Genomic DNA, 16,350 nt, shown 5'->3' on the forward strand with positions numbered 1-16,350 from the left:
AAGAGTGGCAGTGCTGATTAGTAAGCACAGGACTTCCCAGCCCCGTGAGTGCCTTCAGATCCTGCGTTTTACGTGCTTCTCTCAAACACCCTGTGCAGTAAGCCAGGGAATGTTACCCCGGTTCACTGATGGGAAGACCGAGCACCACCCCCTGCCCGGAGGCAAGAGCCCCCACTCAGGCAGAGGCTGGCTGGTAGCAGCCCCTCTCAGCTAGACTTCTGCACCGAGACCCCTGTGGGCCCCCTGCCCCGCTCTGGCCCACTGTCCACATTCTTAATGCACAGCCATCCCTGGCCCCCGTCACCCCTTCCTGCCACCCCCGTCCAGGCCGGCCTCCTAGCAGCTCCTCCCACGTTCTCCAGCACCTCTCCGGCACGTCCCATCTTCTTCCGGCCCCGACCCCACCCCTCCTTCACCAAACTCAACTCCTGCTCTTCTGTCACCATCCCAGCACGGTGGCCACCTCCCTGAGGAAGTCCCCGAACTTCTGGCCCTGCAGTTGGAGCCCTTCTTCTGTAGGCCACCGTGTGCCCACTCCCGATGGCACACGCCATCCCGCCACCGTTACAGAGGTGCATCCGTCTGTGTGACTGGCTCACTGCTTGCCTACGAGGCCGTGAGCAGAGAGCCTGTGGCCGCGTTCCCCAGCACCTGACGCCGCGCTGGCCACACGGGGGAGCTTGCTGGGCGCTGGATGGAGGGCTGTGTGGATGGTGGACCGAGGGCTGCCAACACTTGGCATTGTTCCCCAACATATGCCACACTCAGCCCCGCAACCAGTTACCTGCCACAGCACTAGCTGCATCTCGGGGACCGACGGGCCGGTGCCTGGGGTGGTGCTGGGCACAGGGAAGGAAAAAGAGATACAGTTTGTGCCACCAAAGCACTTCATCTCCCATGGGAAGACCACAATTAGAGCGAGAGAAAGTTAGCTGAGCTCAAGGGATGTTAAGTATGTGACGCTCTGGGTCCAGCCAAGCCCACCCCAGAATGCTGGGGAGACCAGGGTCGGGAGTGACAGACCAGGGCTGGGTGCATCCCACAGGGGCTTTCTGGAGGAAGCACCTTGAGCTTGTCCCTCAGAGGAGCAGGCTGCCTTCTGTCCCTCCTTCCAGGGAAGTAGCAGCTGGGGACCAGGGACCGACTAAGCCCCACCCTTGCCTTTCAGGACCCATCCTCCCACCGGGGCACCCCTCATCTGCAGCCAGCGCCCCCCTCTCGTGTAGCGGACCCCCACCCCCGCCCCCACCCCCTGTCCCACCTCCACCCACGGGGGCCACCCCACCTCCCCCACCCCCACTGCCAGCCGGAGGAACACAGGGTGCCAGCCATGACGAGAGCTCCGTGTCTGGACTGGCTGCTGCCTTGGCTGGGGCCAAGCTGAGGAGAGTCCAGCGGGTAAGCGTCCATGGGTGTGGGCGGGCCGGGCTGGGGGCCGCCTTCTCACCGCCCAGGGGACAGTGCCCTCCCTCGTCTGCAAGACACAGGAGAGTCCCCCGGGCAGACGCCACCTCTGCCGCCTGGGGCTGTGGCAGCCAGAAGTGCTGTGGGGTGCTGCTGGCCCTCCCGCTGACCGTCACGGGCAGGGCGAGAAGCACCCCCTTGCAGATGAGGAGACTGAGGCGTGGGCGTGGGAGCAGTTGGCCCACCAGGTGGCGGTCAGCTGCGGGGTTCGGACTCAGGCCCAGGTCCCCTGGGTCTAGGTCCCTCCCGCCTCCCACACGGACCCTAGAGGTCCCCCTGCCTGTCCCAGCACATCTGCGGCAGCCTGGAAGGGGGGACGGCCATGGGGCAGCTGAGTGTGGCTGTGGTTCTGACAGCAGCTCCCAGACAGAATCTGGCTTCCTTCCCCAGAGCCGCCTCCTCCCTGGCACGTCACACCCACCTTAGCAAGGGCATGGACGTGAGCCAGCAGAGCTAGGCAGTGTCTGCTAACCGACCAGCCGGTCCCGGTCCCTTGCTGGACTCTGGTTTGGTCGCCGGGGGGCTGGGGGGCAGGGTGGGACTCGAGAGCCTCGGGCCTCTTGCAGCGCCACCATCATAAGAATCCTGTCCGGGCTTGCACGCACCCCCTCCCCCTCCAGCGACGTCCTGCCACAGACACCAGACTGAAACGCCACGTCCTTACCCCTTAGCCAGAAGATGCATCCGGAGGCTCTAGCCCCAGCGGGACCTCCAAGTCTGATGCCAACCGGGCGAGCAGTGGGAGTGGAGGAGGAGGCCTTATGGAAGAAATGAACAAGCTGCTGGCCAAGAGGTGAGTGTTCGGGCCCCCCCCCAGACTCAGCCACTTGTCAGGGATCTCCTGCCCCTCAGCATCAATGTGCAGCCCATGCCCAGCCCCAGGCATGTCCCCTGGGCTCAGCCAAGCAGGGGACTGTCGATCAAGTTCACCTGCTCGAGGGCTCAGCCTGAGGCATCAAGCCCAGAGGAGTCCTCTCAGCTCCGAGCCCCTCCTCATCTGGTTGATTGACGCAGCCTCCTTGTACCAGCCTCACTCCGAGCAGAGGGACATTTGGAGATCATCTCGGAGATGGGTACCGGGGGAAAGAGGCTCATTCCCCACACTTAAGATCCCAAACATAGATGAGATGTCTCGGTGCTGGCGCCTCCCAGAGTCTCCCACGGCGAATGCGTGCTGTGGGGCCGGTCCTGCGGGGGCCCTCGTGGAGGGCACAGGGAAAGGCCTTCTGAAGGGGCAGGAGCCCGGAAGACACCACCCTGGGAGACGGAGCAGGAGTTCCACCCATGTCCCAGCTGGGCGCTGGGACCCAGGGCCTGGTCATCCCCTTCTCCACCACACCAGCAGCTGTGGCTCCCACTCGCCCAAGGCCATCAGCCTGTCACTGTGCCTCACGGTCGCGCCCCAGCTGACACTGCAGCAGGCAGAGGGGCCGGGCAGTTCCTTCTCAGAAGGGCCGCGGAGCTTGGATGTTCCTCGTAAATGTGGCGTGGCAGCAGGAACATGCTGGCATACGTTGTCGACGCCGTGGCTCCCTAGGGCCTGTCAGAATGCTCCTTGTCCGCAGAGGCCGCACCCAGCCTCACTCCCACAGTGACAGCCACCCCCCACCTCCTCTCAGTCTCCTTCCAAATGGGCTCGCCCCGCTGAGAGCTGGACTGGGAGTGTCCCCTCACTAAGTGCACCCAGCTCCGTGAGGATGAAGTGGGAAACCCAGGCCCCCAGAGGGCAGGTAGTTGGTCTGGTGCTTTGCAGCAGGGGCAGAGCCAGTGTTTCCTGCGCAGGACCTCCGCACACACAGCCAGCGACAGCAGAGGGAGCCTGCGGGGAGTGGCAGAGGAGCCGTGAGGCTGACCCACGGCACACATAGGTAGCCAAGAGCAGGGGCAGACTGTGAGCAGTTGTCACACACAGAATGGAGGCTCGCAGGGTAATCTGGCTACACGCCAGTGCAAGCCACTCCCTGGGGAAAGCCAAGGAGGGCTTCCCAGAGGAGGTTCCACATGAGCACAGCCCGGAAGGAGGAGAACACTTGTCCAGGCTGAGGCGAGTGGGCAGTGCTACAACACGGGGAAGGCTGAGAAAGCCACTGGGCCTACAGCCCAGGGCGTGGAGGAGAGTGACCGAAGGTCAGGCTGCAAGAGGTAGCCTTGTCTGCCTGCACTTTGGACTCTATCTCACAGAGGTGAGCGGGACCTTGTGTAAAAATAGATGTTTTTCAGAAAGAAAATATTCACGCTTTGCTCAAGTCCAAAATCAGTGCATCAGCAATAACAACTAGGCCTAGATGGTTCAGACCAAACGCAGGGGAAGTGCCTGAGCACAGGAAAAGGTCGGCATCGCCAGAACCCGGTGAGACGCCCAGATGCTGGGGGGACAGTCGAGGCCCCGCCAAGAAGAAGCATGAGTGCACCCCGCTGACAAGGGTTCAGCGAGACGCTCTTTGAAGTGTGGAATTTCTGCCTGTCCCTCGGGGGGCAGCGGCAAGGTCTCTCTCGCAGGAGCCGGGTATAGGCGGGAAAGTCATCATGGCCAAGAGCTGTGTGCCAGGACTGCCATGCCTGCCTGCTCCATATCTTTAGAAAATTAAAGGCTGGCTCTGGAGAGTGTCAGAGAGCAAAGTGGTGATGGGGAGCCCAGCCGGGAGGCCGCTGTTTCCAGGAAGAGGTACTGCCGGCTGGCACTAGGTGTCCAAAGTGAAGACAGGAGGGCAGACTTGAAATACGAGGCAGAGGCAGAATTGGCTCCACTCTTTTTTTTTTTTTTTTTAAGATTTTTATTTATTGAGAGAGAGCATGAGCATGAGCGGGGGCAGGGCAGAGGGAGAGGGAGAAGCAGACTCCCCAGAGGCCAAACAGGGAGCCCAACGCAGGGCTCAATCCCAGGATCCCGGGATCATGACCTGAGCCGAAGGCAGATGCTTAACGCCTGAGCCACCCAGGCGCCCCTGCATTGGCTCCACTTTTGTGAGAAAGAGGTTGGTGGGGAGGATTCCCCAGGTTTCTGGGAGGAACGCCTCCCTGCGGGCCTGTGCCCTGGCCGGGACAACCTCGCCTCCTGAGTTACGCGAACGCTGTATGCCCTGGCAGCTTCGCTGAGCCCTGGGGCGTGTGTAGATGTGGGAGGTAGCCAGATGTGGGTGACCACCGAGGCCAAAACATAGGGGTGGGCTTCAGAGGCTCAGGGACGGCGTCCAGGCAAGCGGGGAGCAGGCAGATTGAGCAGAGGGCATCAGTTACAGCTCTCGGGGGTCCGCCCCTTTCTGCGCGGCCCAGGCTCGCGGTGGTGTTCCAGAGCAGGGAGGGTGCGGCTCCAGGACTGCGTTCCAAGGTAGGAAGAGGTCGTTCTCCTTCCCACAAGGGAGTGAGGTTCCCTTCCCTCAGCCAGTCAGCCTGAAGACAGAATGCTCCCCCAGCCCTGACCTGTGACCGGGGGCACCTCTCCCTGTCCCACGTGGCCTGGCCTTGAGTGTCTGGGAGGCACAGCTGCCACGTGGCCAAACCCAGGCACCCGGGGAACCTGAGCAGGGTGCATACCAACTTCTTCCGGCCCTCAGGTGCTATAAACAGACATAGGAATGCCCCCGATTCTGGGCTCTATTCTCCCTGCCCAGGCCCGTTTTGTGCCCAGGGTCATGGGACAAGCACAGAAGACCTGGACACTCACCTGGGCATCGCCAAGGCCGCTCGAACAGTTGCCTCCTTCACACCAAACAGGGGTCAGATCCCCACCACAAGTTCCTCTGAGGACCAGGCTGTGCCCAGCAGAGGCATCTGGGTCAGCGTGAGAACTTTCAGGAGCTGATTTGCACCTCCTTCCTCCTTGTATTAGGAGAAAAGCAGCCTCCCAAACAGACAAGCCGGCTGATAAAAAGGAAGACGAAAGCCAAGCGGTAAGCAGACCCCGGTCCTCGCTGCCCTGGGCGCCCACCGGTGGGGGACACCAGGCCTTTGGGGCATTGACGTGCACCCGGTTTGAACATACCTGTGATAGAAACTTCACCAGGTGGTTCACAGGAAGACAGGAGAGTTTGGGGGGACCAAGGTGCAGAAGAGCCTGCGGAGCACCCCCACACTCCAGGGGGCAGGCCTATGCTCTCTGAGCATCTAGCAGGCACTGCTTTGCCCTAGAGCTCACAACTTCACGAGGTCAAATGAGAGGCCGAGCAGCAGGATCCAGCCCCAGAGTGCCATGAGGGGAAGGCCTGCAGTCTGGGTGCACAGAGGGGCCACGCGGACAGATCCCCGCCTCTGCCGGGAGAGGAGCCAACAAGCAGACAAAGTGCTAAGGGCAGAGAGAGAAGGAGCAGCAGGGGCCCTGGGAGTAGAGGGAGACATCCTGAAACCATGCCTCGAGCCCCCAGGAGAAGTGACATTTGCCCTGAGCTTTAAATGGTGAGCCTGAGTTTGCAGAGTGGAGACACAGTGGACGGGGCTGTGGGGACGGAGGCCGACACGCAGAGGGCTGGGCGAGTTTGCAGAGCGGCGTGGGCCCCCCCAGCTCTCAGGGTTCTGCCTGGCCCGCTCGTCAAGCCTGCCTCCCCCAGCAGGAGGTATTGTAGCAGCGGGGTACTGAGGACAGAGCTAAGTTTTAGAGCTCACTTAGGCAGCAGCACTGATGAACTTGTGGGCTGGTTGGGGATAGAATGAATTCTTACCGTGTCCTCCTCTCTTGGTGAAAGACGTGAATGGGATCTTCCACAACCAGGACGTAGGCTGTGCCCTGGGCAGCCCTGACCTACAGGGCCGACTAGAACCTCCCTCCCCGGGCCCTGCCCTGCAGCAGCCCACCTGCACAGCCCCCTCTAGGATCACTTGCCTTCTGGTCCTCACAGCAGCCCATGGAGATGGGAGCCAGGCCTGGAGAAGGGAGGTCCCTTCCGTCGTCCTGCCAGGCTGCTCCCACGGGCAGCAGGAGGGTCCCAGTGGACAGTGGTACAGAAGCTCCCCCGGAGCTCAGGCCATATGCTCGTGCTCACGAGGCGCCGGCCTCAGTAATGGGGCTCAGTAATGGGCAGGGCTTGCTGCTGGCCACAAAGAAAGTCGGCCCTGCTCTGCTGGAGCCCGCGTCTCCCCCCACAGCCTTCTCCTTCCCTGCCTGTCCACGGGCGAGCCACACTCCCCAGCAAGATTTCGGGCTTGCACTTGTTAATGGCAGTACTCGTCTGGCTGATTATAAAATAATACGTGCTCCTTAGAGAATGTAAGAAACTGCCGTTTCCTTGTGACCTGGTCAGAGCACCCTGCCCTTGCCCCAGCTGGCCTTCCTAGGCAGACTCTGAGGGCAGAGCTTTTCTTTTCCATTTCAGGAAGAGCCGAGCACCTCTCCATCTCCGGGGACCCGAGCAACCAGCCAGCCACCTACCTCCTCAGGTAAGGGGCGCTGTCCCGCCCTGCGCCGGCTACGAGGTCTTAGAGCAGGAGGGCCCTCCCCCCCAGCCAGATGATGCAACCCAGGGCCTCGCTTTACAGATGAGCTGTGAGGGCCAGTGAAGTGACACTAGCGGGTCTCCCAGACACCTTCTGGAAGCCCCGAGCCTCCGGGCGGAGCCGGGACAGGCGCAGCTGTGGCGTCCACGCTGAGCCGGAGCAGGTGCTGGTGTGGCCACCTGGGCTGACAGCCCCACGACAGCAGAGCCAGCCGGGCCATAATGGCCCATGCAGCCCTCTCGTGTCCCACACGGTGGGAGGAGGGCACTGCCTCAGGGGCTCAGGTTCCTGGCCTCAGGCCAGGGCTCTGAGGGGGAATACGGACCCGTCTTGCTCGTTGTGGTGCTCAGAGGAGGTGTGCCCGGTGATGCTTGCAAAGTAACGGGTGAGGACACACAGCCCCGAACCCTGCTCAGAAGCCCGTGGGAGCTGCACGATGCGGGGATGTCATTAGGAGGCTGCGGAGCGGAAAGAAGCCGCCGTGTCTGGGCACTCGGTCGTTAGACGCTCGTGCAGCCATCTGCTCCGAGCCACGCCTGTGCTCCTGAGCATGGCGGCAGAGGCAGAAGGGAAGCCGGGCCCCCGCCCCCCGTCCCCCCAGCGGAGGGAGGCCCTGAGCAGCTGCGGCACCGGCCTCTGGTCCTGCTGCCCTGCTGGCCTGGCTGCCGCTCCTCCTCGGCGCCTCGGTGCCCGGGGATTCTTGGAGAAAGACTCCACGAACACCTCACACCCCAGTGAAGGGGCAGACCTCCCAGAGGTGGCATTTGAGTTGACCTGGATGAGGAGGAGCCTGCCTTTGCAAAGAATGTGTTTCCCAGTTTAGGAGGTGACGTGTTTGGCTCAAGGCCACATGCCTGGCGCCCAGATGTGGTCCCAGCCCTTGTGCCTGTGGGCCCAGTGTGCACCCCACAGTGTGGCCTTGGGGAGACCCTCCTGAGGACAGGGGGCCTCCCTGCGGCCCCTGGGGGTTTCTCTTCTGTCTCTCTGCCAACCCTGCAAAGTCAGGAATTCAGTTCAGTCTAGCTGCTCTCTTGAAGTAAAACGAAATATTAATTTAGCCCCACTTGCGAGCAATAATGGAAGGAGAAACCAGCTTTCAGGGCGTGAGGGGGAAGGGAGTGTGGAGAGTGTGGAGCAGACGAGCATCTCGGGGCAGCGGGGGGACATGTGGGCCTGCGGGCTGCCCTGAAAGCATCCAGGCCGAGGGCTTCCTCCCGCCCCACTCAGCCCTTTGCTGGAGTCGCAGGTCGACTCCAGGAGTCACGGTTAAGAGGTTCCCTGACCGCTGGTTCACACTCCCAAGAAGAGACCCAACCATAGTGAGAGGACTCAGAACCAGGCCACAGTCAAGGTCAACCAGGTTGAGGGAATGGGAGCTGTGTCCTGAGTGGGGAGACGCAGGGTGACCGCAGCGCCCTCAACAGCCCTGCAAGGGCCAGACCGGGAACAGAGAGCCAGGTTTTCAGCTCCGCCCGAAGCCGACCTTCCTGACGGGGCAGCTCTGCGCCCTCAGCATCGGGGGCCCTCCTGCCTGGAATGGGGTCAGGGGGTGGCCGCTTAGAGTCCTCCCAGATCTGAGGCTCTCTGTCCACTGTATGGATTGACAGAGGCTGGCCGGAAGCCCTGGGAGCGGAGCAACTCGGTGGAGAAACCTGTGTCCTCGTTACTGTCCAGGTGAGCCGCCCTGGGAAGGCGGAGCTGTGAGTCCGGGGGGGGGGCCAAGGCGGCGATGGGGCGATTCATGTGTCTGTTTCATTCCGTGCCCTAGAACCCCGTCTGTGGCCAAGAGCCCCGAAGCTAAGAGCCCCCTTCAGGCGCAGCCTCACTCTAGGTACTGAACAACCCCATCTTGGGGGCCTCCTCTGTCCCCTGCCCGTGACTAACACCCCAAACCCGCCCCGTGTGCTGTCACCTAACAATTTGCTCTGGGAAAGGGCGGCCTGTTCCTTCAGACCTGGGGAAGGCAGGGCCGGAGGGACTGCAGGGGCTGCGCAGAACTGCTCCCGGCTGTCCCCTCGCAGAGGGAGAGACCGGGGCCTGGGGAGGGCGATGAAGTGAGGCTGACGTCGAACCCCGGCTCCAGGCTCACTCACTGTGACCTCGGGCAAGCCAGGTGGCCTCTCCCGGCCTCCACTCCTCCCCGACCCCGTAAAGAGGTCTCTTAATCCCTGTGTCCTGTGCCAGCTGTGTGGGGGGCCGCAGCTGGACACAGGAGGTGCTCACTAGCCACAGCCGCATCCCGCCACTCAACTGATCCCGGGACTGGCCTCCTCTGCCCACAGCACACAGAGCCATGTTCCCCCAGAGAAACCACGTTTCCTGACTGTATTTCCCAAACCAAAAGCTGGCATGATAGCAGGATAGAACATTCAAACCTGAGGGGTCCCCAAAAGTGAGAGAGGCAAAAGCCACATAGTCCCCATGGGCCAAGTGTGGCCTGAAGTTGCTGGTCTCAGGAACCCGTACTAGGAAAGGTCTCCACTGCCCCGCACAGACTGAAGGGGAGCCGCTCCTCCCACGGAACAGGCCACGCTGGAGCCTGGTCTTGCAGAGTGGAGCCAGGCGCTCTGGGAGAGCCCCAGCCTGGCTCTGGCAGGAATGGGGATGACAGATACTGCTCGTCAGGAATGAGGTCTCAGTGGTCAGCCAGGCTCTGAGCTGGGTCCTGCAGGTCCCTGCCAGCAAGGAGCCTGTTTTCTGTCGGGAAGGCCCGTGCACGAGGCAGCTGTGTGTTCTGAGAGGTGCTGTGTGGAAGGCAGTCCGGGCTGGGGACAGAGGTGCTTTAGTGCATGGGCTGGGGCAGACCTCCCAGAGGTGGCATTTGAGTTGACCTGGATGAGGAGGAGCCTGCCCTTGCAAAGAACGTGGGGACAGCCTTCCAAGCTGGAGATGGTAAGTGCTGAGGCCCTGTGACCAACCAAGTTCACAGAGCGAAAAGCCGGCCAGCGTGGCTAGCCCGTGGCGGCAGGTGGGGTGGGCCGAGGGAGGTAAGCTTAGAGGGGCCAGAAGGGGTCCCGGGGCTGGAAGGCTGCGTCTCATTTGTGTGTGCAGGACCCCAGTCCTCAAGCTTTAAGCACAGGGCGCCGTGCTGGACCAGCACTTTCCCCCGGCTGTGAAGGGCCTGGGGACCAGCATGGGCCAGGAGCCAAAGGAGGGGCCCCAGGACGAGGGAGGAGGCCGGGCCGCCAGAGCGGCCCCTGCATCTCGTCCACACGGGCCAGGACACTCTCAGGGGCTGTCCCCTTGGGATGGGGCTCTCTGTCTCTGAGACCAGTCTGTTCTCTAGTTTCACAGAGGGCTCCGAAGGGGGCATGTGGTGACAGTCCGTCTCGGGGTGACCGCGGCGGGAGGGTGCTGTTAGGTGTGCACATGGGAGAACTGAGGCCCCGGGAGGTGAAGCAGTTTGCCCAGGTGGCCCGGGAAATTGCTGCTGGAACAGACACAACCCACAGGCCGGACGTGTGGAGCTGGGGTCTCAGGCTGCACCTCTTTCCCCATCGGGATCCAAAGTTACGTAGACCCCTTGGCCTCTTTCTTGAGTTCAGCCAGGAGGGGCACAGGGGCACATTCTACGTTCTTATTTTGCCTTTTTTTTTTTTCTTTTTACGATTTTATTTATGAGAGAGAGACAGAGCATGAGCAGGGAGGAGAGGGAGAAGCAGGCTTCCCGCTGAGCAGGGAGCCCGACACGGGGCTCAATCCCAGAACCCTGGGATCATGACCTGAGCTGAAGGCAGATGCTGAACCGACTGAGCCACCCAGGCGCCTCTGCCTTTTTTGTAATCCAGGCTTGGGCACTGAACCACTAAACTTGATTTATTCAGGGGTTTGTTTTCTCGGCTTTATTAAGATATCATTGCCATCTAACATTGTGTGAGTTTACATGGTGGTCCACGTGTGTGCATGCGGTGAAATGCTCCCTGAGATCAGGTTGGCTGACAGCCACCCCTCAGCTTCCAAGCTGCTCTCACGTGTACACCTTGTGCTTGGCTGTAGTCCCCAGGCTGCACATGAGATCCCCGAACTCCCTCGTCTCCACCGGGAGGTGTGCGCCCTTTGACCCTCCTCCACCCGCCCCCCAGCCCTCCTAACCCCCAGCCACCAGCAATCTCCCCCATTTCTGGGCCTTGGGCTCCTTTGGATTCCACACATCGTGGAGACCGCGCCGTGCTTGTGTTTCTCTGCCTGGCTTATTTCACTCCGCGTCGCGCCTTCCGGTCACCCCTGTTGTCACACGCAGCAGGTGTCCTTTGTTCTGGCCGGGCGGCTGTGTGCGCCCCATCTTCTTCATCCCTCCGTCAGTGGACACCTGAGGCTTTCGGTCATGCTGCCATGACCGGGGTGTGGGGGGGGGGCCCTGTCTTCAGGACAGTGGTTTCCTTTCCTTCAGACGCACTAGCCCTGGTCTGGCTTGTCCGCAGTGGCCGGGCCTGCTCTCGCCCTAGAGAGGGCCCCCCACCCCCCGCAGCCGGGCTGGCCCTGCCAGGTCGCATGTCTGTCTGCCACCACCCCCTCGGTCCCCACCACAGCTGGGGCCATGCCATTTCCCCGGACCCGCAGGCCCCAACCACCATCTCTCCCCAGGAGATTAAGTGGGACCCAGACAGCAGAGCCTTGCGCACCGCTGCCCTGCTTTAAGAGGCTGAGTGGCCAGAGGAGCATTTTGTCAGGATTTTCCAGGGACGGTTCATGTACGAGAGACACTGAACAGCAAACTAGCTAACCTTACTTAGTTCGGCAGCTTTTCAAGGAAATACAATCCATGCCTCAAAGAGCAAAACCACTTCCGAGGACGTTTCCTGAAGAAAGTTACACACTAGGTAGGACTGGTTACCAGAAGTGGGTGCTTTTAGGATGAGTATGGAGTGTGCAATTTTGTGCTTACTGCCGCTTTCCCCGAGCCTCAGTTTAGCCGGGAACAGACCCCTCACTGAGGAGTAGCCATCCTTTCCGGAGGGGGCGGCATGTGACCTGCACTGTCCTGTCTGTGTATGAGCTCGCAGATCAGCAAACAGCCCCGTCGTCGTGCCCCCGTCGTGCCCCAGAGCTGGGAAGTATGCTCACAGGATCCAGGCGACCCTCTTGAGGTGGAGACGAGCTGTTAGATTCTTGTTAGAGTAGCTCCAGAGTGGCCAGGGGTAAAGCAAAAAGCATTTGAAAGACGATGGGAAGAGGGCCGTGCTTGGCCTGCGGTCCTCGGCCCTGAGCTTGGAGGCCCTGGCACACCCGGCCTGCTCTCTCAAGCTCTGTCCCCGCGTGGGGGGCCCCCGCCGGCCCTGCCGCCCCCCCTTACCGCACCCTGCCATCCTCTTCAGGATGAAGCCGGTGGGGAGCGTGAATGACGTGGCCCTGGATGCCTTAGATTTGGATCGGATGAAACAGGTGAGTGTGACCTTTCCTGGGAGGCCATGACAGAGCCAGAGGCCGGGACCCTCTCGGGTCCACGCGGGCAGGCAGGCTCGGCAGGGCGGCCAGAAGTCGCTCAGGGAGCCAGCGGTGGAGGAAGGGGGCACCCACGCTCAGCTCTGCGCCCCCAGCCCCGTCATCAGCAGAAAAGCACCCCTCTGCCCTTCTGGACACTCCAGCCTGCTCTGGGCGCCCCCACCCCCACCCCTGGGGCCACCCCTGGTAAAGCCAGCTTCCGGGACTCTGCTTCCTGTCCCTTCACATTGAGGCTCTGCTCCCAACAGGAGATCCTCGAAGAGGTGGTCCGAGAGCTGCACAAAGTGAAGGAGGAAATCATCGACGGTGAGTGCGGGGCCTGCCCTGGGGCGTCACCCAGGGTCCCAGGGGAGCGGCAGGGCAGCCTGGCTCCCAGGGCTGCAAGACAGCAGAGCGGTGGCGGCCCAGCCAGGGAGACCCTTCTGGGCCCAGAGGCCCGCGGTTCCATATCACCCCCGTTCTCTGGTCAGGCAGACTGAGGCTCAGTTAAGTGAGGTGGGGTGACAGCTAGCTCCGCACTCCCCGGCTTCCTCCCTGGGACGCACGTGTGAATGTGTGGACGGGAGAGGAGTCAGAGAACGCATTCCAGAGCAAGAGTCGAGGCCGCCTCCAGTCTGTCCCTCGTCCGTCTCAGTATCTGTGCACTCAGACTGCCTTTCTGGACTCTGCTACCTTTGATCACCGGGTTTGGGTTCCGAGCGTGGCTGCGGCCTTCCCCGGGAGGTGGTTACCGGGACCAAGAAGCCACAGAACCACCTGTGGCTCGGACGCAGTCCCCCGCTTGCTTGGCCCCGGGCCGGGCAGCAGGCATGCAGCTCCCGCGCCAAGAGCCGCTGGCTGCAGAGACTGGGGCCCCGGCACAGGGCATCACAGCCGTCCTGGCTCAGGTCCTGCGCCGGAGGGAGAGGAAGGGTTTAGGCAGAGCGGGCTCGCCCCGGGAGCGGGCAGTGAAGCGCAGCCCGGGCCCAGCCCGCCTCCCTCCCCCTCCTGAAGCTGGGCCTGGTCCCCACAGCAGCAGTGGGGACCTGGGCAAGAGGGGGCTCTGTGAAATAAAAGGGGTGCGCGCTGGTGGCAGGGGGCTGGAGAGGGGAGGCCAGGGTGGGAGCCCACGTGCGGGGCCTCGGCCCCGAGCTGGGACCGGCCAGGCCCTGTCCTTGCCCCAGCAGAGCATGCTCAGTTTGTGCCCGTCTGGCGTGTGTGTCCGGTCGTCGTCGTGTCATGGGGAGTGTTCCCCCGCTCGCCAACAGGCCTGGGCTGGGCAGATAAGGAGTTAATGAATGAAGAGCAAGGCCGGGCCCTGGAGCCAGAGAGGAGACACCAGGCTGACTATTAACTCTGCTTTATTGCTGCCCCCCTCCACACCCGCGCGTGGGAGGGGCCGACGCTCTGGCTCCAGGGCCAGAGCTGCTGTGCGGCCAGCCTGGGGGAGGGGGGCGGCGGGCAGGGATGGAGGCCCTGGGAGGTGCTGGGACACATGCCCCTGGGCCTCGCTCTCCAGCTGCAGGAGGCTGGGTAGGCGCAGCCGCCGGTGGAAGCGGCCACGTGGGCAGCGGCTGGGCCCGTGGGAAAGCACGGGCAATGTGGGGGCTCCGAGAAGCACCCCCGTGTTACTGGCTAAGTGCCCGGCATTCCGCTCTTTCGGCTCCAGACCCAGCGGGGTCTGTCTGGCGAAAGGCCCCAGTCTGGGGGGTGAACTGTGAGGGGTGCGGACAGGAAGCCAGGGAGAAGAGTAGGAGGAACCCTGCTCAAGGCCAGGCCCCACCTGCTGCCGCTGCCAGAAGCGGGGCTCCGGGTCCCCGAAGCAGCACTAGGTGCCCTGCTCTGAGGCGGGAGGCAGGCCAAGCACCATCTGCGCCCCGTCCCCCAGCTCGCCCTCTACCTGGGAGGGGCAGCACCCCCCTCAGACTGCCGGCTGGAGGAGAGCCTACAGGGCTCTGTGGTCGCCCCCGTCTGTGCCAGAGCCCTCTGCGCTGCTGGACCTCAGCCTGCGCCTTGTGACCTCCGGGAGCCTGGCTGAGGCTCTAGGAGACGGAGCAGGGCACACACCAGAAAGGTCCTGCCCCGGGGGCGTGGGCACAAGGCCCTACAGACAACCAGGCAGGCCTTGTCCCTGCTGCACCTGAGCCTCCCTGTCCTGTCCCTCAGCCATACGGCAGGAGCTGAGCGGGATCAGCACCTCATAGTGTCCTTGGCCCCTGCTGCTGCCGCCCAGGACACCAGGCCAGCTGACGGCGGGGGACAGCGACGGCCCGGCGGCCCCAGGCCTCCAGCACATGCAAGCCCGCACTGAAGCCGGGATGTGCTTCATTTAGAAGTCTTAACCTGTGATAAAATATTAAAATGAGGAAACAAGTTCAATTTCTGGATTTTTTTAGATCCTACCTGACACAGAACACCAGGTCTACTCGCCTTTTTTGTATTTTATATTTGCCTATTTAAGCGTACATTTCTTTTGGTTTATAGAGGACTCCCCAAATCACGCACTTCATTAGATGGTTTCCGAGTTTTCTCCTAGGTGATGCTGTCAACACCTTGGCAGTGGCGAGCTGTCCCCAGCGTCGTGGTGAAGTCTGTCCACGCACCGCAGTGTCTGTGTCCACGTGGTAATAAACGCTTACTGTCCACACCCCTGGCTCGGGCTCGCTCTCTCACGCCGGCTCTTGGCCACTCCGGGCTGAGGATGCCCCCTTCTGGGTGGGCGGCCCACAGGCCTCGTGGCCAGGAGCAGTGAGAACGAGGTGGTGGCCCTGGCGGGCAGCTGGGCTGCATGCGGACAGGGGAAGGCGGGAGCGAGGGCAGGGGCTGCTCAGGCACTTCCAGCCAGGGGTCCTGGGGAGGGCTGCCCCCCGTGGCCTCCCCCGAGACAGGCCCTGAGTGCCACCCACACCTGGAGCATCAAAGGGGCTGGCTCCATTCTGACCACAGCTCAGGGAGTGGTGGCTTGGGCTTAGCAAGGCAGCAGGGACAGGGCAGTTGACAGGCTGCATGGTCCAGGGAGGACCATGGCCCTGCCCTGCACGCCCACCCAAGGCCCACCCCAGCACTTCTCAGACCCTGTGAGTCCCCTTTGGAGCCAGAGAGGATCTGCCCCTGGGCCGGGAGCAAGCTGGAAATGCTGTCCCATCTCCTGACCCCCAGGGACACAGTTTGCCCAGCCGTCCTCCGGGGGATGGGGGCAGAGGGGGAGGGGATGAGGTGGGGCCCCCCAGTCTGGCTGATGACAGGGGACTGCTGTTTTCTGGCGAGGCTCCGGACACCCCAGCCCATCGAGTGCTCCCAACAACCCGGAAGATGGGAGCAGCACTGTTCTGCCTGTTGGGGGGTGAGCAGCCTGAGGCCTGATCTCAGAGCGGCTGCCCCCCCACCCCGGCCGGGTCCAGCACCCGTTCTAACCCAGTGGCGGGGGGGGGGGGGGTTGCTAGCAGATGGTGACAGAGCACACCTTTCTCCCTGGGCAGCCTCCTCCCCAGGACAGCTCTGCAGGAGGCTGTGCCGGCAGCCCCCAAGCGGGCCAGCCACCTGCCCAGGCTCCAAGAACTCTGGCCAAGCTGCGCTTCCCTCCCACAACAGCCGCGGGGCCGGTGGCCTCTTCCCAAGGGCCAGGTTCGGTGTCTAGGGGACACCGGTGCCTGGCATCTCAGGAGGCCACTCCCAGCTCCCGGCAGGAAGTCCGCGCTCAGCACCTGCCGGGTCTCAGGCACAGGGTGCGGCACCAGGCCTTCCTCCCGGGTCAGCCAGCACAGCCCGGCGGCGCCCATCCAGGGGTGGTCCTCAGCCTCCCCGGGGGCCCAGGTACCCCTCCTGCTCCTGCTCCTGCTCCTGCCTGCCGGCCCCTGGGAGACCGGGAGCCCACGCCTTGCAACCCCCTAGGTTTCAGCCATGCCCCCGTCAGTCAGGACAGGGTCATCACCAAGGACACCGGCCTGCTGCTCCCGGAGCTACAGTTCACTCAGCCAGTCCCCTATCTGTCCAGCCCCGTCTACCCTCCGTCTGGCCCGCGGCACCCGTTCCTGAAGA

At 62.8% G+C, this 16,350-nt stretch overlaps 1 protein-coding gene across 3 annotated transcripts in view; it reads left to right on the forward strand.

Moving 5' to 3' along the window:
- The window catches only part of EVL (Enah/Vasp-like), a 146,368-nt gene extending 131,409 nt beyond the window's left edge, over positions 1–14,959 (forward strand). For all 3 annotated transcript variants that reach the window (XM_073895872.1, XM_073895873.1, XM_025869374.2), the window contains exons 6-14: positions 1,169–1,398; positions 2,136–2,257; positions 5,294–5,354; positions 6,771–6,834; positions 8,499–8,565; positions 8,660–8,722; positions 12,207–12,273; positions 12,582–12,639; positions 14,479–14,959. In XM_073895872.1, coding sequence (XP_073751973.1) covers positions 1,169–1,398; positions 2,136–2,257; positions 5,294–5,354; positions 6,771–6,834; positions 8,499–8,565; positions 8,660–8,722; positions 12,207–12,273; positions 12,582–12,639; positions 14,479–14,516 — 770 coding nt within the window. In that variant the 3' untranslated portion in view covers positions 14,517–14,959. The remainder of the gene's footprint in view (positions 1–1,168; positions 1,399–2,135; positions 2,258–5,293; positions 5,355–6,770; positions 6,835–8,498; positions 8,566–8,659; positions 8,723–12,206; positions 12,274–12,581; positions 12,640–14,478) is intronic.
- Positions 14,960–16,350: the final 1,391 nt, after the last annotated feature.

Source organism: Callorhinus ursinus, unplaced genomic scaffold, assembly GCF_003265705.2.
Source record: "Callorhinus ursinus isolate GAN/ISIS: 27379988/994484 unplaced genomic scaffold, GSC_fseal_2.0 scaffold8, whole genome shotgun sequence".
Classification (NCBI taxonomy): Eukaryota; Metazoa; Chordata; class Mammalia; order Carnivora; family Otariidae; genus Callorhinus; species Callorhinus ursinus.